Genomic DNA, 27,670 nt, shown 5'->3' on the forward strand with positions numbered 1-27,670 from the left:
AGCATATCATGAGTAGGGAAAACCGTTTAACCCCTCCCACTCCTACCGAGGGCAAGCGGCCGAAACTTACCCATTCCACTCCAAACCCTATTCTCCCCCACCTCTCCCCTCGTTTTTGGTTCTAGTTCCGGCGACACCATGCCGTCGGACCTTTCACCCCAAAATCTAGATGAACTGTCCGACGATTTGAATCGTGCGCTGCACGAGTTCATGGAGCGGGAAGAGGATGACGTCGAAGTCGCCACACTGGAAGCTACTCCCCCATCACCTCGGATCGCGTGTTATATTTGCGACAAGTGGTTCGACGGCCAAAACGAGTCCGATATACACATGCGCGAGCACTTCCGAGGTGCCGAGGAGCGCACAGCCGATACGACTAGCCTGGAGGGAGACTTTCCGGACCTTTCGAGCCAGGAGGTACGCGACCTTAACCGTTTCATGGACGGAGAGGAGGAGGAGCTGGACTTTCCGGAACTTTCGAGTCAGGAGAAGCGCGACATTCAAGGCTTCATAGATCAACAAGAGGGTGGAGGTCAACCACCGGAGGAGCCAGAAGACTTAAATTATTTACCATACTATTGCCGACTTTAACTGTTTACTTGACCTACCATCAGAGACGTCTATCATGGTTTATATCTCAAATTTTGGATGGCATACTCATAACTGGGTGTTTCCATGAACCGGCATCTTATCAACAAGTTGCCTCTATTTATTTTTCATCAATAAACGTTTCATAACCAAAACAAACCCTTCCTTCACTCCAATCCCATTGTAATTATTTACATTTCTGTTTCTTATCTCTGCAATAATTGTTCTAAAATATGTCTACACCCCAAATAAATTAATTACTAAAAATTGGAAATATTCTTATATTTAGAATAAAGAAAAAATATTAAATTTAAATGTATTATTTAAATAAACGTCAATACAGTATTTCACAAAAAGGTTTTTGAGCTAGATACACTTTTAGAGACCATTTGTTTACAGAATTGAAAACTAAAGGCAGAAGAATTATTAAATATGTTAACTATCATCTCTATATTTAAATTTGACACAGCATTACAGTAATCACTATCCACACGTTCACTCCATTACGCAGTCATGTTGCATCTGCCATGGGCGGTCTTTAATGCAACCATTGCAGGTATATAATCGCCGTAGAACCATCATATTACAGTCCGCTGTTACACTGACTGAATAAGTTGAGGAAATCTCGAAAAGTTGGAGTTATCCCTAAATATTCACATAAAACAGAATTAAGACGCAAACTAAGATTTAAACATAACACTAAAAATTTAAGGAGAAAGTATACTTACATTTCGATGAGCGCTTAAAGACTCGTAAAATGCCTTATCCTAAAACCTACCACGCTTTTTATACGTCGGAAGCACATCGTGAAAAGTCAATATGACACATGGTCTTAAGCCTAATACTTGGCGTGGGTTTACCATAACGTTGACAGCCACGTTGTTGAAAGTCAATATGACGTCATCTTAAGCCTAACTCCCCGAACATGGGTTTCAAACTTCATAATTCAATGCTTATCAGTGAGGCCATGCGTTTAACATTTTCGAAAAATTAAGATAAGATACGCCAAGGGGAATAGATAACCTTATCTCGAGTGGCCGTCATGAGATTACACGACATCATGAGGTTTCACGCTAAGTCTGACATCATGACTTTCACGCCAATTTCTCACGCCAGATCACGCCACTGGGCCAGCTCCAACACCCTGCATCTACTAAACCTCCTACTAAGATGAAGAGAAAAATCTCTTTTGCATTTTCGGCAGTCGATCTCTTGGAAGCGCTGACATAAATGAAAGGGGAAGAGACGCGTCTACAAATAGCCACAGAGATGGGTACTTTAAGAGGATGATTGGCTTATGGTACTACTTGCGAACGTTGTAGTGGGAAACCAAAAATCTTCATAATTAAATGTTTTCGAACCTAATTAGATCAAAGATAAGGGTGTAAGACATGTAATTGAAAAGCTGACTTATTTAGATCATTTCAGTTTGTTGTTGTTGCGAATTGTTAAGTTATCCTGGTACAAAAATCTTTCAGGAATAGAGCTAATGATTTCAAAAATATAAATTTTACACGTGATTTGTAAGTAAGAAAACTTATAACGCGAGTTTGAAAAACCTCTGCCAAAACTCCGCGGAAATTGTGTTTTAATATTAAGATTCTTCTTATTAAGAGGAAAAATTTCCTTCGCAAAATGTTGAAGTAAATCTTACTTTAAATGCTTTTCGATAGATTTAAGGATATCCGTAATAGAACCATCGTGGTCGCCAAGACGATCTATATTGCCATTCGGTTTCAGATAGAATAATGGAAAGAACTGCATGTGAATTGAAATCAAACCATAAGTCTATTATGTAAGGTCCCCATAAGTATGAGTCCCCAAGTAGGTCCTATACTACCGGCATTGTACTCGTATTAACATTTTGAAAATTTGGTGGGTACGATAAAAGCACCATCTATAATTCCTAGGCTGTTTGCGTATACCGGAAGTTAGGATAGGACTTTCAACTTTTTCACAATTGGGGAATGGCGGCGGGTACCGTTTACATCGCTGCTTATTTGGTAAAATCATGTCACATACTTTAAATATAATGGCGGAGAAAAATAAAAGCGGTCATTGTCATCTTTACGTGGAGGATTAAGTTAAGTTACAAGATGAAAACAAGCTACACTTTCAGTTAGGGGCATTTGCTAATGACTTAAATTGACTTTGTTTCTTATGATCAAACAAATAGTTAAATTTAGAGAACTTTAAACAAACCATTGTATCACATAATAATTTCCAACTGTACATTCATTTATATTTGTAGGTTAAAAAGTTAGATAAATATGGGTAACTGATTTTACGCCAATCACCACGTAAAATCAGGAGTTGCTCTCACAATAGTAAGATGCTCTAAAACTGTACCTTAGAGACCTAATAGAATCATAAGTTTATAAGATATGTTAAATAAGTATGACAATACCTATATTTCGTGGTATTAGAGACTTACTGAGAGCTAGTTCGAGAACGACACGCGAGTATTGACTACACTTGGATTTGCACGTCGATCTTGGTTATGTAGTCTGTACTAAGCCTTTGACAGCGCCTCAACAGGCGTCTCTTAAGGAGAATCAATGACGTTTCACCTACGACATTTCATGACAAGCTCTCAGTAACCAATGACAAACTTATGGAACATATATTATAAACTTCTGATAGAACCTACGATTTGTCTTTGTTTACTTGAGCTAAACTGCCGGAGGTCGGATACCTATTCCGGATACTTCTGTATCTGTATCTGTGGGATCGGAGTAGACATCTGTATTTGTATCTGTGGTTTCTTCTTTATTTGCTGGCTCGGATACTTATTTATTTGAATATTTTATACGTGCTTAAGATTGCATACGATTGCTCAACTTTTACCCTAAGAAAAGTCATGGCCGCTAGAGTCCGACGCCGCTAAAAAGTTGTCGGCGGCGGCGTTTGCACAGTTTAGGCATATTGGCGACGGCGCGCCGCCGGCGCGCCGTTCTATAAACCGGCGGCGGCGCTGCATACAATTTTATTGGCGGCGGCGGCGTTAGAGGCGTGTAAGTTAACAAAGAGTGAATAATGACGTATGCAGTTCTCAGTTGTGAAGTGGTGGTGTTCACAACATCAGTCCATGTTCGAAAATACTGGCTGAAATCTCTTGAAATTTTAATGTGATTTGCAAAATAATGTTTGGTATTTTTTGTGCGAAGTTTAAAATGTTTCTCTTTCCTAGCTTTTTGTAAGAACATTAAAACGAAAATTAACCATAATTTAATGGCTTAGTCTCAAACAGTCTAAATTTGTTTCCTTCAGCTTCACTGGTTCGAATCTCTTGAAATTTTAGTGAGAGGCATATTGAAAGGTGTTAAATTATCGTGCAATATTTCAAAATTTTGAAACGAATAGTTCTTTTCCTAAAATTTTCCTAAGCGACTAAATAGGTTGTAGGATTATGCACAAACAAAATTTTATTGAACTTTTTGGAAGTGAATGGTTCGTTTGAACCCTTCAATATGCCTCTCACTAAAATTTCAAGAGATTCGATCAAGTGAAACCACATAAAACTTTTAAACCGTTCGAAGACCAAGCCCTTTAATTAGGGCTAATTTTCGTTTTAATATTTATAAAAAACTATAAAAGTAAATGGTATGAAAAATTCTAAATAATAGCAAACGTTGTTTTGCACATCTCTTTAAAATTTTCAGAGATTTGAACCAGTAGCTTCAACATTCAGGCTAAATAACTGTGTTCCTCCCATAGCCGGCCTATGGCTCCTTCGATTTTTCAAGCCATAAAGCCCAAAATTACCAACACGCGCTTTTACATAGGAAAAACATTGGCGTGGGAAGCCAAATAGTGATCCAGTGGGCTGTGGTTGTAGCAAGGAAGGCAGAAATGAGCCCCAGCCAAGGCTAGGAGTCTAGATCCGTGGAGTACAAATTTATAATGACTAGAATTTTTAAACTGGTCCCTCCTCAATTTTCTTAAAAGTTCTCAATTAATAAAGTGATCCCAAGGACCTGTAACCCCCGGATTTAGAATAAAAAAAACTGGTCCGAGCAATTAATAAACTGGTTTTGGACCTGTGCTATTTCCAAGACTGGTTGGCACGCCGGCGTACGCCGGTGATATTTCGGCGTCGCGGCGGGGCGGCGCGCTGATTAAAAGTACGTACGGCGGCGGCGGGGTTAAAAACTAGAAATGTGGCGGCGCGCCGGCGTACTATCGGCGGCGTCGGACTCTAATGGCCGCCAAATTTTGGAATAAAAGTACGAATCTCATTTTCTTAAATGTTCCTTTCCCTTTTATCATGAATTTATTTATTAACATGAATATATATGTGCATTGACTAGTTAAACTACATATTCAGGGATGGGAGGGGTACCCAATGAAGAAAACAAATTTCTCTTTCGTATAAAACAATCGACTCGCGATTTAAGGGGTTAGTTGTTTTATAAATTAATTATAAAGTGTTCAAACTTGAAAAGTTTCCGTTGGAAACATCTCCTACGGAAGTAATCCTATTTCAACAGGGAAAGTGTCTTAATTTGAAGTATCTTTCGAGCTACGGCCTCTGAAAGTTATAGATTTCTAGTTTTAAAACTTATGAACTTAACAGACATTTAATTGTAATTCGAGGTGTTTTTGTTTTGCTTTTTTGACCGTAGAACATTATTTTTTCTTCCGATCCTCTTGAGAACCTCATATCCCATAGAAAATGCTTTTGTTCCTTATATATCATTTTCAAAAAAATTTTAAGTCAAAACATTATTGAGCTAAATCCAACGTAATACAAATTCTATTCAAGAACTGATGTTGCCTGTCAGCGCCAACAATACCAAAGGCCTTTTCTTTGAAAAGTATAAAGTTAACCCTGTTCCGCCCTTTCTTTCCTACTGAAAGTAAATAAGGTTTCAAGTTGTATGATCTTTTCCCCCTCAATTAAAAGAAGTTCAAGCGTTCGCCGTTGTCAAAAAAACGTCGCTGACCCACAAATGACGTCAAGAAAAAAAAAATAAAGGGGGGTAGTTTCAAAATCAGTGGCATCCGTCGGCCTCTGTTACCAATTATGACACCCCTTAACACCCCCAGCCTAATGGGTCCGCGGCACAACAAAGATTCATCGACAGGTCGTAAAAGCTATTGCCGTCTCCCCAGCCCGTCTATAGCCAATGTATACCAATTCTATGGGGTTTCACATTATATATCACTCCACCGTATTATAACACCCTATGCAGTTTCTGACTTTTTTTCGTCGAAATATGTTCAAGACAACGGGGTGAAATACGAATATCTATAGATAGACCTACATCTTTTCAAGCTCAGAGGCTCAGTATTATTTTTGAAACGAACTGCATCGCTTGTCTGTTTATTTTTGAAAAAACCTTTTCGCTAAAACATAAAAATGGGTAATCGCAAAGGAGCTCTGCGTAATAAGAAAGCTAAAACTAAACGCGCTAAAACGCATAGAAAACTTTTCGCCGAGAGAAAACAATTAGAACTCGAAGAACCGCTTGACCCCCAACTTTCTAGTAAAAACAAAATCATTTCCCCAATACATTTCGTGTCCACATCGACACAGACATGTTACAACTGTTGCAAAACGATTTCTGATTGCGTGTCGTGTTCAGTGATTAGTGATGATTTAGATAATTCAGGCGCGATCTGTTCCGTCGGTCAAAATTCATCAAGAATTCATAGCACGCCAAAATCATCAGCGAAAAGCTTGGCGAGGAGGAGAATCGAAATTTCATCGTAAGTAATTAAAATAAATTTAAATGTAGGCAAGGCTTGTAAAACTAATTAAATCTTTTAGACCGGAAAATAATGATCTCGACAACTACCAGTTAGTCATTGGTAGCCCTTGCAAAGACAATGAAAAGTCAATTATTAAAGGATATAGAATAGTTGAAATAGATTATTTTTTAAATTGGTGTCTCAAGCTAAATTTCGATCATCGGTTGATTTGCACTCTGGGGTATTTTGATTTATTAGAAGAAAAGAGACGTGGCATTCAAAGCACATTCGTGTTCGAATGCCGAACTTGTAAAAAACGATTTTTAAAAACATCCGAATCGCCCAATGAAAAAACTATGTCCACCCGAAAGAAAACTGACATAAATTCAAAAGCCGTGTGGGCCACTCTTTCAGTTGGTAACGGATACTCCCAACTTGACGAATGGTTTGGAATAATGGACATTCCATCCATGACTTGGAATAAGTTTTCTGGTCAAGAACGCTTCCTCGAAAAGGTACTAATTCTTACTCCACGCATTGGTTAATTTTAAATTGAAAAACCATTCGTATAATTGCCAAGTATTGGGAAGAATCTTTACTTCGTTCCATGACCGAAGCTGGGAACGACGAAAGGGAGCTAGCTCTTGCCCAAAACCACGTAGACGATGATGGTGTTCCATGTATAACGGTTTATCTTGATGGTGGTTGGTGCAAAAGAAGTTACGGTCATAACTACAACGCCGCCTCTGGCGTGGTAATAATTAAAATACTACAATTAAGAGTAATACTCGCATCATATTTAATCATTTATAAATTTGAAAGGCTTGTATTATTGGACGAGCGACCAAAAAGCTTCTGTTTCTAGGCGTACGTAATAAATATTGCTATGCCTGCGCCTTATCTGCCAACAGAAATGAGACGCCTAAAGAACACCTTTGCTATCGAAACTGGGACAAATCTTCCTCAGCTATGGAAGCCGACATCGTAGTTGAAGGATTTAAATGTAGCGAGGCTATGCACGGTGTTCGGTACCTAAAATTTATAGCTGATGGTGACTCCAGCGTTCAGTGTCGAATAATCGAAAAAGTGCCTTACGGACGCAAAGTGCAAAAACTGGAGTGTGCCAACCACGCGGTTAAAAATTATACTAAGGCACTGCACAAAATTAGCCTCAACACAAAGCTTCCTTGCAATGGTAGAAAAAGGTTGAGAGGTAAAATACACAAACTAACAGCTGCCGCACGGGGAGCAATCACGCACAACTCAAAAGGCGATTCGTCTGTGGCTAACTTACGTCATGACCTACATAATGGACCGGCACACGTATTTGGCGATCATGCTAAATGTCGTCCCTATTTCTGTCAAGGTGACAAAGAAGGAGAAGAAAACATTTTACCCGAGTTAAAGAAGAACGGGATATTCCCGTTTATAATGGCGTCGGTCGATTCCTTGGCCGCGAAGGCTGACCGCCTATACGCCAACGAGACGAGCAATCGAGCCGAGCTATTTATGAGCATCCTAGCCAAAATTAACTCGGGTAAAAGAATTAACTTTTCTCAAAAAGGAAGCTACCAAAGAAGATCGTTGCTATCTGGACTCAACTACCAGAAAGGTTCTTCTTGGCACGGAAGTCCGTGGAAGAACGCTATGGGAAAGAGTCCTGGAGCTCATTTCAAAACCTTCATGGAGAAGAGAAAAAGAAAGAGAGAAGTTGACAGAAAAAAAGAAGACATTCCAAAAGAGAAACGCAGAAAAGTGATGGCCACTCTACTACCAATTGAAAAAGACTATGGACCTAAAGCGGATACGGTGCCATTAACTCTGGACCAGTTTGAGGCAAAGAAAGCCAGTAGACTGGAGAATTTTCAGGTAGGTCAATTTGGTCAACAATGACCCTAAAGCTTTGGTGGCGTATATGTTTCACGTAAATGTAATATTTCATGTATATTACGTATTCTACAGGTTACAATTTCTGAACAAATTGAAATCGAAAAGATATCCCGCGGTCAACACGCAAACCCAGTCTATGTCGCGCACAGAGAGCATCGCCTTACTGCCTCCACTTTTGGCTTTTGCATGAAACGTAAAGCGACCACATCGTGTCACAACCTTGTCAAGAGCATACTGTATAAGCAAACGTTTTCATCAGAGTGTACGGAATACGGAAAAACCAACGAAACTGTGGCAATTAGATGTTTCATGGACAAAACGGGCTATTTTGTTAGACCAAGCGGTCTGTACGTTGACCTGAAACACGGATACCTAGCAGCGAGTCCTGATGGTATGTTAATTTTTTAGGAATATTTGTTGGTCAGCGGGTTTTTAAAAATATGTCTCGGTTTTACAGGCGTCATAGACGATGAACAAGCTTTGGTTGAAGTGAAAACGGCACCATCAGCAATAGGCCTAAACTTAACTGAGGCCATAAAAAACAAAAAAATAAAATTTTTAAACCTAACAACCGATGAGGACGGGAAAACCAACATTACACTGAAGAGATCACACGCCTATTTTTATCAAATTCAGGGGCAATTAAATATCGCTGATAAAAACAAGTGTTTCTTCGTTGTGTACATAGACGAAAATAACCCAATTTTTGTGGAAGAGATAGAGAGAGATGGGCATTTATGGCAAAACGTAATGCTTCCTAAACTTTGTGCTTTTTTTAACGATTGCCTTTTGCCTGAAATTCTGGACCCACAAATTCCGAAAGGTCAGATTTGTAAAGATCCGCTTTACATAATCGAGGCCCAAAATAAACTGAAACTAAAGAAAGAAGCCTCTAAAAGTGATACTAAGTTGTGAAGTGAAATATCGGGTGTGACGTTTACCTAGACGCGGCTCGAATAATACACATTGAATTATTTTTATTTATATATTACTGAAACTGGCTCAACTTCAAGTTAGGATCTGCAACTATACCAAATTATATTATTTCGTTTGAATCACAGATCGGTGAATCAGCGAAAGTAGTGCTTCAATTTCTCTCGTCCCATATCGTCTAAACATGCAGGATGCTCTATAGTAATTTAGCTTCTCGTTTATTGTAGTAAAACTACTTTCGCTATTCTTGAAAATTAGAAGGAAGAAAGATACTGAATCTATTGATGTTTAGATAAGGCTCCGACGAGCGGGACAACCGGACAAAAGGTGGCCGTGCCCTAGGGGTATGGGGTTGTTAAGAGCTCCCTTTTTTATTACTATTCTCTCCCACTTACTTCTTCGCGAAAGTGAACTGCAAGGACTACATAGTATATCAAGTAAAACTGTATATTCCTTGGTAAAAACCTCAAGGTCATCGACGGAGTACCCAAACTCAGAAGGGGCCTTAAATTGATGCAGTTTGGTAAAAATAACCGAAAATTGTATGAGGCTCAGTCCGCTCAGACAATAGTGATAAACTTGTCGTCTGCTGTTCGAACTTCTAGGTGTCTTGATTTTGATTGGCTCCGCGATGACGTTAAACGCGTGTGTAATAGAAAGGTCCCTCCCATCCCTGAATAACATGATAAATTCATGCTTTTATGTATGTGCTAATTTAGTAGATAACGATGTGGCTACTATTATGGCCCAGCCCTAGGTTGTTGGTTCCCTTCAAGCTGACAGTCTGGTCTTCAATAGACTTGTAAATAGTGAAAATTTCATCAGGGCTCCGCCCCCCAAAGCCCTACTTTCTTGGGTACCGGGGGCTGCCTAGTGGACAAGGGCAAATAAACAAAATGTGAGGGAGGGAAGGATGCATTCCGGCCAAAGTTTTGAGGGGAAATATTCGTCATTTTATTTTTTCCCCTTTTTTGAATGGTCTTTATGGGGAGAGTTCTCATCGCCCCGAATTTTTCTGGGTACCCGGTTGGTACCCGACTCCCTCTAAAAATATTTTTTCAGGGTGTCCTGTGAATTTTCTTGGATGTCAAAGGCTCCCTGGTACCCCCTATTTACAAGTCTGGTCTTCACGTTTCCCGATAGTATCGGATCGGTTGGTTCGATACCGATACTAAACCGATACTCGTTTAAAATGCGTTATATGACGCTACATGACATTTTTAGGTCTTTTAGTAACGTAATGATGGTGATAATATCTCATTTCTATGAATTTCAATCGTGACGAGTTCACATTTATATAAAAAGTACCTGAATTCAGTTTATCTAACAACTAATAAGCGAAAATCTTTCTTAGTACGCGCCTGTAGGGATGAACCGATACCATATCGGTATCGGTTCATGTTTGTACCGGTATCGATCGGTATCGGGTTAAACCTGGTATCGGCCATCTCTAATTTATTCCATAAATAGCTTTCCCCCACTCTATTCGAGAAAGTAGGGCTTTCATACAACCGGGCTGCTAGGCCTTTAGTGCGGTTTCTGATAGTAAACCGATCTCCATGATTATAAGCACTGAGCGCATTTAGACTTGGCTTTTAAAGTTGCGATGACGTTTACCTAGCCAAAGCATAGCCCACTCGATCGGCGTTCACGGGCGTGGCGCTGCTCGCGCCATACTATTAATTAATTTCTATTTAGCATAGCGCAAGCAGCTTGCGTCGTGGTGCGCGTGATCGAGTGGGCTATGGCTACTGCAGGAGAGAAAGCCAAGGCATAGCCGATAGCCGAAACGCGGTGCACGTTACCGGGGCTGCCGGACTAACGAAATTTAAAATCCACAAAATAGTGAAAGCTTGACTAGTCTATTTAGATATTTTTATTTGGTCTTTGTCGACTATTATGGTTTTCCTATCCCCATTAATGTAACGGTGTATTCAGTATGGTTGTACTTATACTCACCGGCTGATACAAGGATATTCTAATTACTGTATCATTAAGCATTTTATGGAATTTATTTTCTGGGTTAAAAAGAAAGTAAAAATAAATATTTAGTATTAATACAAATTTTCTTTATCTAAATAATCTTTTATGTAATTTGCTTCTAATTAAAAATTACGTTGGCCTCTTTACCTTTTCATACGTTAATCAATTGAATGGAATATTTAGTACACTATATTAGGTTCTAATGATACATCTTGTATTAAAAACCGGTTTTTAATTACATTTTAACCCTTTCTCTTGTTATAATTTACAACTTATCATTAAAATTTTTGATTTTGCTAAACTTACCTATGTTCTCGAGATTGGATGGTTTTCCTCGTTAAATAAAGCGGTGTTTCTCTTCACCGATCTATCATACACTGGAATTAAAGTCGAATTAACACCTCTAAATCAATACTCACGGAGATTTCAAATAAGCCCAGGAAAAAAATTTGTTACCTTTTCTATATTTTAAAAATTATCCCTTATTATGTTTCAAAATGTAAGTATTCATTATTTCATTTAACTATATAAGGAATAAGGTTTGAATAGAACTCTTATTTCCGTTAATATACGCCTGCCTTCCTTCGCTATGTTTAAGCGTGTGTAAACGGGTTTTAGTTGTAGCACTTCGGATGCAACGTTCCATCTGCCTAAGACCATAAAACACATGGACTGAATTGATAAGCTAAAACCCTTGATCTTCTAGTGGAATCGCTTGTCAGCACCTCTAGCGGGAGAGTCCCGAAACTTTTCGACTATGGTTAGAGGCTAAAATGTTTCAATATTGGTCACACCGTGGCGCTAGAGAGGCGCTGCTCTTAAAGAACCACGCGTCGTATCTCCATTCTAGTCCATCTAAGTTTATGGTCTTAGCTTCAACACTAATGTATTGCAATAACGATTGTTTTGGAAAAAACATTTCGAAATACTAAAACTCTTTTATTTAGTTCTTGAGTGTTACAAGAAAGCGTACTACTAAAATACATCCCCCTCCACATACGCACTCACAAACACAAAACTTTACTTTCGCTTATCGAGAAAAGCTATAAACTCCATGCAGTTTCTCCAATGTTCCAAGCGACTAAAAAATCGAAACCATAAGTCCCCGTTCGTCGCGTAACTTATAAGAATCACTCCAATCAATAACAAAGTCACTCAGTTTTTTGCTTTGGACGAATTCAACGCTTTATTTAATTCCAATCAACTCAATTTCTTTTAATTCAAACTGTTCCTTTACTTAAACTTTTCTTTTGCATTATTCTTTTCGTGGAATCTAAACTTTTCCACTTCTATTCTTATTTTTCAATTCTTTTCTTATTATGTCCGAAGACTACCCTTTCAATTAATGTCCGAAGACTACCCTTTCAATTAATGTCCGAAGACTACCTTTTCAATTTATGTCCGAAGACTACCGTTTCCAAATTTCCAATTTCCGTTCTTTAATTATTAAGTCCGAAGACTATAGCTCCTTGCCTTGGTCTGAGCTCCATTTCTATTATTTTCATATGTCCAACTAAGGACTTGTAGCTTCTTTGCTAGCCCATAACGAAGTATTTTCTTATGTCCTGCTAAGGACTTTTTCTTCGGTAGCCCTGTTGCAACTGTTTTTCTCTTATGTCCAAGTCTGGACTCCTTGCTTTTTGCTAGGTCTCAAAGTTCAATTTTCTATTTCCACCCCATGATCAAAGTTCAGTTTTGTTTTTACCAAAATGCATTTATAGCCAGGCTATCGGCCCTTACCCTTATTATTCCATCCCCTCATTTTCTCTTTTATTTTTCTAAACTTTAAAACAGTGCACGTTCATGCCATATAATACCCTGAATCTTTGAACTGTCCTATCCAAGCTAACAAATTTTATTACATTGTTTTTCAAGGGAACCGATCCCATTCTTCGGTCAAATATTCTATTTCAAGCAGTTAAACTTATTTTCTTACACAAAATATCCAACTGATATCCAAAGTTTACAAAAATATATAAAACACAAATGATTACAAAACAAAGAACCTGGATATTTTTTCTCGCGCGTGAATTAGGCCTCTTTCTTTAAAACACTCACACAAAAATACACTTTGATTCAAATCCAAAACACTTATTTTCAACATGGCCTACGTGCGTATTCCACTCAGGGATACCGATTTAGGGGGCTGACGAAGAATTTGGTCCCTCCGAGTCTCCTTTTTGTTGTCACTGATTGGCGTTTCTAAAGGATTCCAAATAGTTTCGAACTTCTAGAAATTGGTATTCCAGAACCAGTCTGAAAACTTTGAGCACCTCTGTTCTGAAAATAGTCGCGCTAGTTCCATAATAAGTAGAAAATGTTTATAAGGGTATATTAGCTGATAGTGATGGCTATGCCGATGTAAATAGAGACCTAAACGTGATTAATGAAATAGACTAAAGTAATTAACTCAATTATTGCAACAGGAAAAGGCCAGTGCTATTTTCCTTAGTGTCAAAAGAAGGAGTGTGGGGGCTCCAGACCAATTCCGGGCGACTCACAGTGGCCCACAAATTAAATGTGAATTCCTCACAGCTCCTCTGATTTTTCCCAAACTGTCCCCACATGATCGGCGCCACGGAAAACGTTTTAAAAAGCATGATATGTGTTTGCATCTAAAAGCCTGGGTTGTTTTATTCATATGATCATAAGTTTATAAGATACGTTCCATAATTATGACACTGCCTACACTTGCAGTCCATATTCCTATTTAGTTTGTACTAAGCCTTTGACAGCGCCTCACCAGGCATCGCTTTACGAGAATGTATGACGTTTCACCAACGTCACTTCATGACAAGCTCTCAGTAACCAGAGACAACTTATGGAACATACCTTATGAACTTTTGAACTGATTTTTTAAGCTTCAATATGAATAGTTTGTTCCGAAAGGACGCTTTCAGGCCTATAGTTTGACATAGAGTCCTTGTTTCAAAATGCACTGCTTATAAATGCAGTTTCACGGGGACTGGGAGGCAAACTTGTTTTTGTATAATTGTACTTAGTATGTAATGCAGAAAAACATCATTATCGGGTTCCAATCAATTATTTTTCATGGGAATTTTAGGAAAAAAATACATCTGACCATGTGTTTTTCCATTTCACGCTATTCAGAGGTAAGCCAATTGTTACTTTTAATTTGAGTACTTTTTTTCTTGCCATTATTTTTCTTGCTATTATAGGTTTATGAACTTGTTTACTCCATTATAATTTCACCTGAACAAGGAAAGCCACAGGTGTATTGATCGGAAATAATTAAGGTAAGGGACATTATTGCTGAACGAATTTCAAATAACTAGATTAACCGGAAATATATTTATAAATGCCTGTTAATTCATTAGAAAATTGAAGTGGGATTCTATTAATTTTATCATGAAAGGACACTCATTTCAGTTAATTGATAACTTTTTCTATTTTTTAAGCGTGAAGCCATGTAGAGGAATCAGAAACTAAGTACATTTTGATTCTTGGAATGGAACTGTGTGTATAGAAGAAGCAAGTTAACGTCCTGTTGTGTGAGGCTTTTTCGCGCGTGTTTAAGAAGTTTACATTTACCGAACCGAGTATATTGATTTGAAAACAGCAGTAGGCAATATGGCTTTGCTAAGTACCGATAAAAAGAATAACCAGAGCGTAATTACACCGTCAGTGACGTGTGTACCAAAGCAAGACGTGCAAAAATAAGGGAAGGTCATAAATTTGCTCATTCGATTTTTCTTGCAACAGGAATCGATTTTTCTTTGTCTTATTATCTTCAAATCCAAGGCTAAAAGTTTCGAAAATGCAATGACTTATCTTAACTTTATCTGCGCTAAGACTCAGAGTTAACCAACATTTATTGAAAACTTAACCTCCTTTATAGGTTTGGACTATGAACTTTTTTCCTCTCCGAATCACGATGACGTCAGGGAGAGGTATTACACTGGACGTGTCATTGTGTTTGTCTGTCCCCGCAATCGCAGTTGGCAACTCGGAGCAAACGCGTTCGCAGCAAGCAATACTGGCTTTTACTCCATTATCATCGTTAATGTTATGATGCACGCGGCGATCTGCTAGGGTTACGAGAAACGTCTAGTCTCCCAAATGTCAGGGCTTCCACCAATGGTTTAGGCAATTGTGGCTTTTCATATCATTTACTATGCATCAAACTCCTTATATACCCTAAATTTCCAAGAATTGTAAAAAAGGCATACGCTAGAATTCAAGCGTCTACAATAGCTATGTTTCAAATGATTTTAGGAACAACGTTTCATAAAACAACTAAACTAGAATTAAGGTACATTTTTGACGATTAAAATAATTGATATCAATTATATTTATTTAATTATTTAAGAAAAACCTCTTAAGTGGGTAGGTAGCACTCGTCTCGACTCGGAGAGGTTTATTTTGGTCTCCCAACTTGTTTTAATTCGTAAGAGCGTGTATATATATACCTATAGTGACCAATATTTCAATAACTATCTAGAGGATTATAGACGAATTGGAAATGAAGTTTCCTTAAAGACCTGTACGCGTTAGGTTTCTCCCCGAAGAGGAGGCCAGATTACCCTTATTGGACTCTAAAACCTACTGAAAGTTTCCCTGAAGTCAACTGAACTACCGCCATAGTCATCATACCAAAATCGCTCGCTTATATGGTATCACGTACACCAAAACCTCACACCCTCGCTATTATCCGGTTGATACACAAGTAACGGGACCTTTAAAACTATTTGCTCAGAAACCTTTGCGGAAAGAGGTATTTAAATGTTGTAGTCAGAATATGCATTGTGAGTTGAACTGTTGACCATTGAATTTTTTATTGTTGGAAAAATTGTTATAGACGCAAGCAAGTCTTTCCTTGTTGCTGGGAACTTAGTGTTAAGGAATTTTCCCATTTATGTGTTAATCAGCTCTATATCCGGTATGGTGAAACAATTAGACCAATCACTGCGCCTTTGCTAATGCTACGGTCAGCGGTTGTAGCAACGCAGCAGGGATCTCGGGCTATCGGAAGTGGGGACTGGGGTGACGCCGAAACGGCGCAGCCTCTGAAGGAGGCTCACCGGATGTGAGGATCCTCTTTACAAGCACGAAATAATTCCTCTTTGACGCGTTTTACATCAGCTGCTGACGTTAATGATTGGGTGGGGATAGTGGGAGACCTTTCTAAAAAAATTAACGGTTCGCTACATATAGTCTCTTTAAGTCTACGATTTCTGTGAGGCTAATATACGAATTCTAGAAAAAATGTACACAATGTGTCACGCGATGGAGAGGGCTTAACAGGTCGTGGACGTCTTGCTTCTGTATTTCTAGGAGTAAATACGAATGCTTAAGGTCCTGTAATTAACAGTGTTGCTTTAACGCAATTTTTGCACGATAGCTTACCTTTACTTCTTTCCATAATGTTTATCGATCTGTCCTTGATAGGTTTAGAAAATGAATGGTTGCTTACCTCGCTGCTTGACGCGTTGTTTCGTTATCGTATAAAGTTATTAATAAAACAAAAGCAAAGACTATTTAGTTGGACGAAGACTAGAAGCTTATGCTATGAAAGGTTTAGTTTCTCGTCCAGAACTTCATGTGAAATTTGAAGCTATATTATATAGCGAACAACGTTCAAAATGTTACTGCTAAAAAATGTAGTACTGCACGATCAGTTTGAAAATACGGTTATAGAAAGCATTGCAAATGTTAAATAACTGCCATCTTGGGGTAACCTTACATCGGGATGAATGTGTTTTGATTATTCTCCAATGAAAATAGCTATCGTTTGGTCCTGTTACATAACGTCATTATGAAATTCATGATTAGTTTATGTTGAAATTAATTTCAAAATAATTTTCTCAATCAAGAATTCGATATAAATTAACTGTCTTTTCTACGTGTAACTAAATGTTCTTTGGTTAACTGTTATGTTTTCTCCTTCGGGTATGACAAATTAACAGAAAGCTAGAAAAAAACCAATCTGGATTTTAATAATTAATCACATTTAGAAGGAAACTTATGTATAAAAAGGATATTTGTAGCGATATAGCGCTCAAAAGGTTTTCGGGAGAAATAAGCTTCGTTCGTATACCAAGGCTTAAGAAGATGGAACAATCTAAGACGGTTTGGCTATACACGGGAAATACTGTAAGTAATCTTTTAAGAATCTATTACTAATTGAACATGAAATCAAAAAAAAAAAAATAAAATGGATAAAAGTTAGAGAATAAACAAAAACAATTGGTTAAAAATTTGATGGAGGAAAATGCAAACTTCCGAATAGTCTCACTTAAATTTAAAGAAGTCAAATCTCTTGATGTACCTAGTACACTTTCACCTTGAAATGTCAACAGGTACATGAGACTATGTACACAAAATCTTAAAATTTAGGGTAAATTAATCAGTAGTTGACAATTTAAGTTGATATTGACGGATACACGACATTTCGTCTGGAGCCCTAGCTTTGTCGAGTATTACATTATCGTATCGTCGCAGCATCTGTTAGACGTATCAATAATATTGTACTATCTGGAAGCCGCTTACATTACGCGTTATAAACTTAGATGTACTGTACAATTTCCAAATCATTGAGCTGAATTGGAATTAGCCTAAATTTTGCAATTGAATTAAATACAGAACATTATGGCGGAAAAATATTAGATATTTTAAATTTATGAAATAAGTTAAATGACATTCAATCATAATGATATCAAATTATTTCCATGTGTGCCAAGTATTATCCCTTAATTGATCGTAAACCAGGAAAGGCTTGGGTCAATTCTGTAATTGATGACTACGAAGGAATTATAGCTGATATCATGATAGCTGCTCGAAAAAATCTCAAGTAAATATTTACCTATAGTTATTTTATAAAACTTTTTAATTTTATTGGATGACCTATGAATAATAAAGTATTTGGTTCCACCTAAGACCATTAACAACCCCCCCCCCCCGGGACTCGCAACGCGAGCTTTCTACTTTTCGTGGTTTTCTGTTACGCGCGATCCTAGCGACCCTTGCGGTTTATTGAGGAAACTTTTAGGGGTTACCGAATTTCCGGTTTACAGGTTCCTCTTTGCTATTTAAAAATGGCGAATCACGACGAAGCAGATGAGAATGAAAATGTTAACGTTTACATATATTTTTAACTATACCATATTACAGATATCAAGCTAATTTAGCGATATTTTATTTTTGCTATTTCATCGTAATTGTACATTAAACCGTTGCGGCCTCGGCCTCCGAATTTAGAAGAAGACGATCCTATTTCTTTTTTTAAGTGATATCCGGAAACGGAAGTTCTGTACACCTTACAAGTTTCTATCCGTTGCCGCTTGGTGGCACCGTTGTCGCGAAAACAGCCGTAACTCCTAGAGGCGGAAATTTCAATACGAGGATCTTATTGCGTTGTGAGTTAATGGTCTTAGGTTCCACTCAAATAATGGAGAATTCCATGACCTGTTTTAATTTTTCGAATTTTCTTGAAAATTGGTTAATATTTTTCAAACTTCTAATTTTTTTTCCTTATTTTAGCCTGACGTTTAAATATTCGTATTCGGTAAGTTCAGATTCACAAATTAGACATGCACGTAATAATTGAAGAGAGTTTTGCTTATTTCTCGGTGCTTTAGTAAAATATTTTGAAATACGGTTGCTTTCATTTTAAAATTCAGTCAAAAACACACGGAAAATTTGAAAAGCCGAACGAAATCATTAATGGCAAGCTGAAAATACAAAGCAATAGTAGCGATCGAACGTTAAACAAAACAGTTTATTTGTAAAAGACATTCCACTAACTAATAGATATAGAATTATAATTGCCAAAAGAAAGATAGATGCCGACCAAATAAAGGCAATATGGCTGATGAACTTATAGGGTCTGTAAAGTGGTAGGCGGACCACCACTACTACTACTCAGGTAAAACTATTAGTTCCATCGATACCTTGCAGCCATAGGTCCTGGGTTCGGTTCCCGGTGGCGGTGGAGATGAAACTAAATTTTATAAATTTAAAAGTCGTTGACAAGAAAATTATGGAGCCAACGCCACCTAGAAGTGGTTTTTAGAAATAACAAACGAAACATCTTCTACATCATCATCATCATCATGTTATTCTTCTTCTTCTTCTTCTTCTTCTACACACCAAGTCAAACCACAAAGAGAATAATCTAACATCAAGGTCATATCTCAGAATTTTTACCGTAGCCTCTAGTTCTGAAAGTTGTGACGTTGAGATTTTTTATGTTTCCAACGGAGCTCGGGTGAATGGAGAGAAATATTTCTAAAATCTTGGCCATCGGTCAAGACCGAGTACGAACTTTTGAAGCAGCGCTCCACAGCGGTGGAGAGTGAAGTAAAACAGGCGGGGCTAATTTTAGTCTGACTAAGTTCAAGCATGGTTATTTACATTTTTTAGCGGCGACGGCGTGCTAATATTCTTTTACTTTAAAGACGGTATTTCTTTAAACATAATGTATAGATTAGAAGCCTTAGCTAACGAGATTAGAGATAAAGCAAAATTTGAAACTCATATTATAAAAAAAAACCATTTTAGAAGTGAAACCTATTGAACGAGTAGCTCATCACGTGCGGAACAAACCTCCAGTACAAAAATTTTAGTCTCGTGCCTTTTAGGGAGAGGGGGGCGAATGTTTTCAGGGGGACCCACGGAATGTGGCAAACTGTAGTTCGATCGGAGAAAATATTTTAGGAGAGAATAATTTTGGTTTTTCAACTGTGGTTTACTCTACAGTAAATACGTTCGGCCTCGCCTTGGGATGTTAACTTTTATAAACACTCGAGATGAGACGTTCGTCAGCGAGAACCTGACACACAATACCCTCATTCGTAATCTGGAGAGATATCTCCTTGATGTTGATTATCTCCTTGTGGTCAAACTAATAGCCCATCGTATATACGATGTGGCTAGAAAGTCATTATTGACTGACCCCCGGGGGTAAGACAACGAAAGTCTTTCATTCTTTCCGGGAAAATAGAGTTTAGCATTTTCCTTTTCTGTGTTAGTCAGCCTTATTATGCAGGTGATACAATTGAGCCAATCACAGCATCTATGGTCAAGGGTACTAAAAAACGCAGCAGGGGTCTCGGAAGTGAGGATTGGGAAACTCCGAAACGGGACCAGGCTTGGAAATAAGGTTTATTTCTGAACTAGTCCTCCGGACCAGTGACCCCTGATGTCTTAAATATGAAACTGGTCCCGGGACCAGTGACCCTTCCCCTATTTATTTTTCTACTGGTCCCAGGACTTGTGGTCGTTCTCTCTTCTAAAAAAATCTCTCTCGGCTTAGGGTTGTATACACAACTGGACTCATGGAGTCGAAATTTATGTTAAAATGAAAATAATTAAAGAGGTCCCCATATCAATTTTTAATAAAAGTAGGAATTAATAAACTAGTCATTGGGACCAGTGACCCTCACGTTTAGAATAAAAAATGTGGTCCAAGCTATTAATAAACTGGTTTTTGACCTGTAAACCTGTCTTATTTCCTAGCCTGAACGGGACTGCTCCCAACCAATCGCAAGAGAAATTAACCGGATGTCAGGAACCGCTTTACAACTACGAAATAATTCTTCATTGACAAACACAGTCAAACAGTTTTACATCAAAGGGAGGGGGGGAGTCACCGACTTCTTTACTGACTTTATAATGACTTCACTGTGACCTCACAAAATTGCTAGTATTGTCTTTAAATAAAATTAACTTCAATTTGGTTGTACATAATAGAGAGGGTACATTTTAATAGCAGAATTTAAATTTTCAGAATAAGGAAAAGTGGGACATAGAAACCTACCCTCATTCCATAACGTACGGTGTTTTGCAAAAATATAAAGCACCAGCTGAATTATATTATTCCAAAATAGTCATGTTTTCTCAACTAACATCAACTCAACGTGGGAGCTTTTTAATCAACCTTATAAATATACCGTTATGGGTATGAAAAGTCCAGACAAAAGATCAACTATTTTATAATGTTATTTTAACCTTAAATATATTTTACTGACATTACAGTTCTTGGGTCTGCTGTTTGTGACAATATTCGTTCTATCAGCTTTGTCAAAGGGTTTTGAAAAGTCAAGCAAATTCGGATCTTTAGTGTGGATGTACTTTGCTCCAATATTGCAACAAAGTAATGTAGCGATACATTTATGGATAAGTTGAATTTCGTGAGAGCATAAGTTCATAAGATAAGTTTGTCACTGGCTACTGAGAGCATTTCATGGGGTGACGTAAATGAAACGTCATAGATTCTCGCAAAGTGACGCCTGAAAGATTTGGCCCGAGCAGGTGTCTCTTGAATCCCAGCCCATTTCTTCGCCAGATCTTTCATGACACTTTACATAATGCAAGGTCATGTCAGTCTGAGATAACTCTAACCTCATTTATATGGTTATATGGTTTTTACCTCTCCGAGTGACGTATGTCACGGAGAGGTTCTGTAACGATCGTGTGTGTGTGTGTGTGTGTGTGTGTGTGTGTGTGTGTGTGTCTGTCTGTGTGTGTGTGTGTCTGTTGTTACACCCACGTGACCGCGTTCGCAGTTTCCAAATCGGAGCAAACGTGTTCGCCATATCCGAACTGCTTTCACAGTCACGGAAATGGCTCCTCTACTTGAGTTCTCACACCACCATCTTCTGGTTTTTGTCCACCCCACACGGACACCAGTCTGTACTTACTGGCTTCTAATCACCACCCTCTTTTGGTCTTCGTCCATCCCACATGGACACCAGTCTGTACATACTGGCTTCAAATCACCACCATCTTCTGGTCTTCGTCCATTCCACTTGGACACCAGTCTGTACATACTGGCTTCTATTCACCACCAACTTTTGGTCTTCGTCCATCCCACATGGACACCAGTCTGTACATACTGGCTTCTAATCACCACCATCTTTTGGTCTTCGTCCATTCCACTTGGACACCAGTCTGTACACCTGGCTTCTACTCCATCGTCATCGTTGGGTTTAAGACATTCGCGGCGATCAGCTAGGGTTACGAGAAACGTCTAGCCTCCCTAAGGTGGGATCGCCACCAAAGGTTTTCGCAATTGCGGTTGTTCTTGCTTTTAGCTGTAGTTCAACACCCTTATATACTACCTATTTGAGTAAGGCCAAGCAACCGGCGTATGCTTCATTTCAAACGCCAATATTAGTCAAGTCTCTCAAGATTGTTTAATTGTTCTTTTTTAAAACGATGTAACGTTCAATAAGGCGAATAACTAACGAAGAAATTATTAAATATTAATTATATTTATTTTAATATTTAAGATAATCTTGTTTCTCAATTCAAAATTAATACGGAAAGAGTTAAAAAGCAGTCTATGTTTTTGTCTGTGTGTGTCCGTCCGTTGTTAAAAAGTTAAAAGTTCGTTTTGTTTTGATGTGTAAAGAAATCCTACAGAACCATAATATTCCCTTTATCCTTAATATATATAAAGTGAATATGTGGAAATATTTTTCGTAATTTTGATGCATTTAGTACTTTTGTAGCTTTAAAGCTCTATTTCATTTTGATATTCCAAAGGTTTTTTTTAATATTATTATTTAAAATGGATGTTTATATATTACTTAAGCTATACTACATCTGTTTATAGCATAATCCTTTCTAAAGTGAATACAAGCACAACGCTACTATGTTGGTCAAATGAACTTTTATTTGTCAATAGGCCTAGTGAACCAAAAAGTAAACGCTTGGGTTTGGTTTTCGTTTCTGTAATGCAGAGACATTAACGGTTCAGAGTGAGCCGAAAGTTAAATACACTTTTAAATAATTAGGCTTAGATTTTGGGCGCGTTCAGTAACGCTCAACGGAGGCTCCGTTGAATGCGCATTCGCCACTGAACGATTTTCGGAACTTCCGGTTTGACGTCACGATTGTAAGCGAAGAGGCATCGAAGTCATCGGCTGTAAGAGCCGATTACTTCGTTGAGCAACGCATTTGTGACGGAGCAGCAATGGAGGAAACTTATCTCCCTGAACGATTTCGAGAAGTTAATTTGATGGAAAATTTCGGAACTATTTATAAAATCGGTGTAACATCGACTGAATGCGAATGAATAGTGTCTGTTAATTATTTTATGAAATTTTTTCGATTATATCTATGAAGCTTTAAAAGTTATTGGGTTTGAAAGTTTAAGCCTTGGCTAAGTTACGGGTCAGAGTTTGCTCTTATTTCGGCTAGCAGGTCCTTGCGTTTGCATTTCCATGAACTGTAAGCAGATGATGCAACGCAAAGTTTGCAAAAACCGTTCAGTAGCCTAATACGTCACATGACATCACGTTGATCAACGGAGCTCAACGCGTTTGGTATCCGTTGAGCGTTACTGAACGCACCCTTTATAATCATGGTGGAAATCTGGGCCGCGTTCAGCAGAGCCCAGCGCTGTTAGCAGTATCCTGCATAACGGGATTTTGTTTTTGAATTGTGACGTCACGGTGTTTAGCGCTGAGCTAGCGCGGTCTTCAAAGAAAATAGTCGGCTTTTTGGATAACGTGACGTAAAACGCGTAGTTCTCAGCTTGGCGAAAAAACCATGGAGGAATTAATACAAATAGCTCTATGGGACTATAGCTATTTAATTGGCGTGAAACCAGTTGATCACGCGAGAATTTTAAGAGATATGTTAGTTTCTAATTTTAATTATAAAAGTTGTTATCTATCTCTATAAATATGTTATCATACAATTTTTGTTAAGCCTTGGTACCTTGCACGCTTTATTGCGCTAGCGTCATTTATAAAACGCCGATGACCGGAGAAAAGCTATGACGACAGAGCTCACCGGTAAACATTTCCAAAATCCGCTGTCTTTTTTGGTGAGCTCTGCTGAACGCAGCCCAGACCAGTGAAAGGTCTGATCGTAATCGGATAATAGCTTCGTGTTTTCATGCTTTTTATGGTACGCATTTACTTTCAGTGTGTGTAGCCACAAATAAGCTTTGGTGTTTGTAACGTTAACAGTCATGTTGACAAACTAAGAAAATTGTTGAGGTGAAACGAGAGGATAGTGTTTACATGACAACCCTGTTGTGAATATGGCTTTGAACATAGAGGGCATACAGTTGAGGAGTAGAAAATCAGGCCTTTACAAACACGTAAAGGTAATATCCCTCAAAAGTTTTATCTCTTCATTTCCCGTTTTTCCCCCCATCGGATGATTTTAATGTGTACAAGTATATCATTATTGGATGTAAAATGTCGTCTGATTTACAGTATATTTGCTATGCTTTGTATACTGCTTTAATATTTCATAAATTATAACTTAAGAAACATTTCCATATCTGGGCAAATAAGTTTGTAAGTAGTCGTCTTGACTCGGAGAGGTAATATTTTGGTTTTCCCAACTTGTTCCACTCTGCTTTCGTAATAGTTTTGAGACTAGCGTAAACAACTTGGCTCGTTTCAGGTTTCCCTTTACGAATCGTACACTCCGTTCCGGCTCACTTGTTAAACATATGGGTCTTGACATCAATAGTACTGAATATCGTCGTCTCTTCTTACATCACGGCTGACGTTTTCATTGGACAAAGGACAATTATAAATCATCCAGAAGACATACTTAAAGTCAAAAATCTAAGATACCATGCACCTGGTCATATACTTTACGTAAGTTTCTATTTTTATCAGATAGCTCTGTAAAATTATAATTTTGCATGGGAAACATTTGCTTTTTGCTTTTTTCAAAGTTGTGCAATGTCGGTAAGATTCCCAAAGGCGAACGTTGCTTGTTGCATGGCTGCAGAAGTTGATGACTTCTTATCCTGGGAAGTATTGGACACTAAGGCATTATATAGTATCCATCCCTGCAAGTCAAAATTGCCTATGGCAATCGTAAAAGAGGGTCGAAATTTTCCTCCCCACTTGTAAAACTATCTTATCTACTGAAAAAAATCCCACGCCGAGAGGCTGTGGCACTCAAACTGAGGGGCTTGTTCAAAACTTCTTCAGCGCTAATCGTTGAAAAGCCGTCTGGCTAGAACTCTATGAAAATCCATTACAATCCGTGGGCCTAGGACCCCACACTAGTTTGACCGGAATTTCTAGCAGTCTATTAAAACAGCTGTTCTTGTCACCGTTTCTGATTCGTTACCTCAAACCACCGGACACACCTTAAAATTTCGTTTCTTGCCCGCTGCTGGCGCGCAAATCAGCCTTCCAACTCAAAATGAGGGAAATGCCGTAGGTGGCGCGGTGATCGGACCTAATAAGAAGTTGGCTAACAGAGATTGTTCTGGATATGGTTAGAGTCCATTACTTCCCAGGATAAGAAGTCATAAAATTCTGATGGCTGCTATCCACAGTTAGTCGACAACGTTCCACACGCTTTAATGAACTTCAACCACTTCTTGAACAATACTTTCGAGGCCCGAAAAATAGGTGGATTGAACAAATCAAAGAAGATGAGGGTATAAAGCATTGCATGAATAAAACTCATGCTTTGAACTTGCCACATTAAATTTACACCCCGAGCAGAGATTTCTAATCTTTTAATCGTTTGAAAGAAACCACAGTGAGCTACGGAGCTAAATCGGAAATAGATTTGGCGTGTAAATATAAATAGACTAGGGAAAATCAAATGTCCGTTTGAACTATGCGTGAGAAACATTTACTGGAATATCCTTTATTTGTGCTAAAATGTTTTGTTAGAGCTCATGCGAGTAAACTCCCATGAGCATATTGAATATGTAGAAGTTTGGAATCACTCAGGTCATTTCATTAAAATAATTTGAACTTCAGGGCACTTTAATTCCTTCTCACTCTAACACAGAACATGAAATTCTCAGAACCAGATATAAAGTTCTCTTATATATCTAAAGGGATACCCTGGATTACGAAGCCGATATTTCGATTGGTCTGGAATGTCTTGGGACAATTATTTCTCAAGAGTGCTGTCTGGCGAAATGGTGTTTATCACGTGGTATGAAGAAATCAAAAATATCGATGCGTATTGCAAAAAAGTGCCGGGCAGTAGTATTCGACCACGGTTTTACATGTCGCCTTTCATCGTTAAGTCTGATCTTATTGGATTTTATGTGAACAAAAATCACTCCGTTGATAAAGATGTCATGGCTGGAATTAACAGAGTGTAAGTCATGTTCTATCTCATTCCAAGAAACACAAATTTTTAATTATGGTCTACTAATTTACTCATAAGGCTATTTTAGAGAATGTATTGTCAATTTTGGCACGGAATTCATGCGAAGGTAGAACTATCTGCACTCAAACTCCAAAATGGCGGTCTATCATACTGTCAATAATCGTATTCCTGTTAACCAACGTTCTCTCAAGCAGCTGGATATTACATTTTCTGTTTTCGAGTAGTGCTGCGCTAGCTATTTCCCAAACAGCGGTTGCCTAAACAGTAGTTTAGCAGTAATATGTTTCATAATCGTGTGTAGAGCTCGGCATTATCGAATAAATTATCCGCTTTATTTTATCTTTATCCGAAATCTAGAATTATCCACAGAAGTACCGTGTTAAATCGCATTATAACCGCCAGTTTTGTTTGTAAATAATCGGTTAATCACTAATTTTCGGATAACGGTTAGGTAATGCCGAGCTCTAATCGTGTGACATACTCGGTTTGAGCTGCGGTTCTCGAAACAGCTATTTTGGAATAGAAAAACCTGTACCTAGACAGCTTTTTCTAAATCGCGCATTCCCAATTAACGCACCTGATATTATAAACGTTTCTAATTTTCCAAACCTTTTCTTGTTGATTTTAGGATCCGGTACGCTGCTTCCGCTTGTCTCGGTGAAGAGGCAATTAACAGAGCTTACTGGAAGGTGAAATGTGTCACCTCAGAAATTTTGAAAGACAGGAATACAGACGACGAAGAAGAATGTAGAATCTTGATGACCATTTTCATTATAATACAAATTCCATCAATCGCGATTTTAACCTACGAACTTATCCGAAAACTATGCTGTAATAAGTATAATAATAATCGAACCACAAAGCGAAGAACCACTTACTACTATTCCAAGTCAACTACCTTTTTCCAAAACACAGTTTACATCAAACGTAAACTGAAAACTTTGGGCGTACGGTAACAAAATACTCCACTAAGATATAATGTGGTGAGACGTACAATGATGTCTTAGAGCTGTCTACTCAAAATGTTCAACGACGTCTTAAGATTTAAAGACAGAATCCACCAAAATATGATGGTGAAATTTATCCTGTACCACGTCTCGAAAAAAAGAAGGTCCCATCGCAAGGCCCTTCAAGTGCTCCAACTTTAGTTTTGAAGGGCACGTTGTTAAAATTATAATAACTGTGATTACAATAACAAGTAAGACGTTCTCACCACGTCGAGAAGTGTTAGTAGCTAAATTTATCTTTGAAATTTGTGAGTGAGTGAATTTTACAAATGTACAATTTGCTCGAAAAATGGTGGTAGAACTGAACTATTGGTGAAATTTAAGATTTTGAAAGCACATACTTAAATTGCTTGATTTGAATTTCGCATGTTTAAAATAGAATCTATTAAAGACAGAGAGAGAGTTTGTTTGATTCATGTATATTTCTTTTGTACCTTCTCATTTGCATAGAATAAAATCTGTAGTCCCAAACGAATTTATTTACACCCTATGGGAAC

The 27,670-nt window shown here is 38.1% G+C and overlaps 2 protein-coding genes across 4 annotated transcripts; both read left to right on the forward strand.

The window, feature by feature from the left end:
• The first annotated feature begins 4,903 nt into the window (after nt 1-4,903).
• Nucleotides 4,904-10,197, forward strand: LOC149647100 (uncharacterized). The gene is made up of 6 exons (XM_089849965.1): nt 4,904-6,300; nt 6,362-6,797; nt 6,863-7,036; nt 7,105-8,151; nt 8,245-8,563; nt 8,630-10,197. The coding sequence occupies exons 1-6, from the start codon at nt 5,951-5,953 to the stop codon at nt 9,085-9,087; spliced, it is 2,784 nt and encodes a 927-aa protein (XP_089706091.1). The 5' UTR covers nt 4,904-5,950; the 3' UTR covers nt 9,088-10,197.
• A 10,825-nt stretch (nt 10,198-21,022) lies between these two features.
• LOC149647101 (uncharacterized) lies at nt 21,023-27,634 on the forward strand. 3 transcript variants are annotated; one of them, XM_089849700.1, is made up of 4 exons: nt 21,023-21,462; nt 24,475-24,674; nt 25,886-26,154; nt 26,795-27,634. In XM_089849700.1, exons 3-4 carry the CDS (start codon nt 25,928-25,930, stop codon nt 27,120-27,122), a joined length of 555 nt encoding a protein of 184 aa, XP_089705826.1. In that variant the 5' UTR covers nt 21,023-21,462; nt 24,475-24,674; nt 25,886-25,927; the 3' UTR covers nt 27,123-27,634. The 3 variants fall into 3 exon arrangements, with proteins under 3 accessions (XP_089705826.1, XP_089705827.1, XP_089705828.1); XM_089849701.1 differs by lacking the exon at nt 21,023-21,462 and having other exon boundaries at nt 24,439-24,674; XM_089849702.1 differs by lacking the exons at nt 21,023-21,462; nt 24,475-24,674 and having other exon boundaries at nt 25,715-26,154.
• Nucleotides 27,635-27,670: the final 36 nt, after the last annotated feature.

Source organism: Phalangium opilio, unplaced genomic scaffold, assembly GCF_054372755.1.
Source record: "Phalangium opilio isolate 3A_F unplaced genomic scaffold, DU_Popi_V2 ptg000089l_1, whole genome shotgun sequence".
Classification (NCBI taxonomy): Eukaryota; Metazoa; Arthropoda; class Arachnida; order Opiliones; family Phalangiidae; genus Phalangium; species Phalangium opilio.

Excerpts from the sequence above, each read along its gene's own strand:
- LOC149647101 (XM_089849700.1), top strand. The coding sequence starts at position 25,928 with ATGTCTTGGGACAATTATTTCTCAAGAGTGCTGTCTGGCGAAATGGTG. Across the intron at positions 26,155-26,794 it reads ATGGCTGGAATTAACAGAGT|GATCCGGTACGCTGCTTCCG; the intron begins GTAAGTCATGTT and ends TGTTGATTTTAG.
- LOC149647100 (XM_089849965.1), top strand. The coding sequence starts at position 5,951 with ATGGGTAATCGCAAAGGAGCTCTGCGTAATAAGAAAGCTAAAACTAAA. Across the intron at positions 7,037-7,104 it reads ACAACGCCGCCTCTGGCGTG|GCTTGTATTATTGGACGAGC; the intron begins GTAATAATTAAA and ends TAAATTTGAAAG. Across the intron at positions 8,152-8,244 it reads GTAGACTGGAGAATTTTCAG|GTTACAATTTCTGAACAAAT; the intron begins GTAGGTCAATTT and ends CGTATTCTACAG.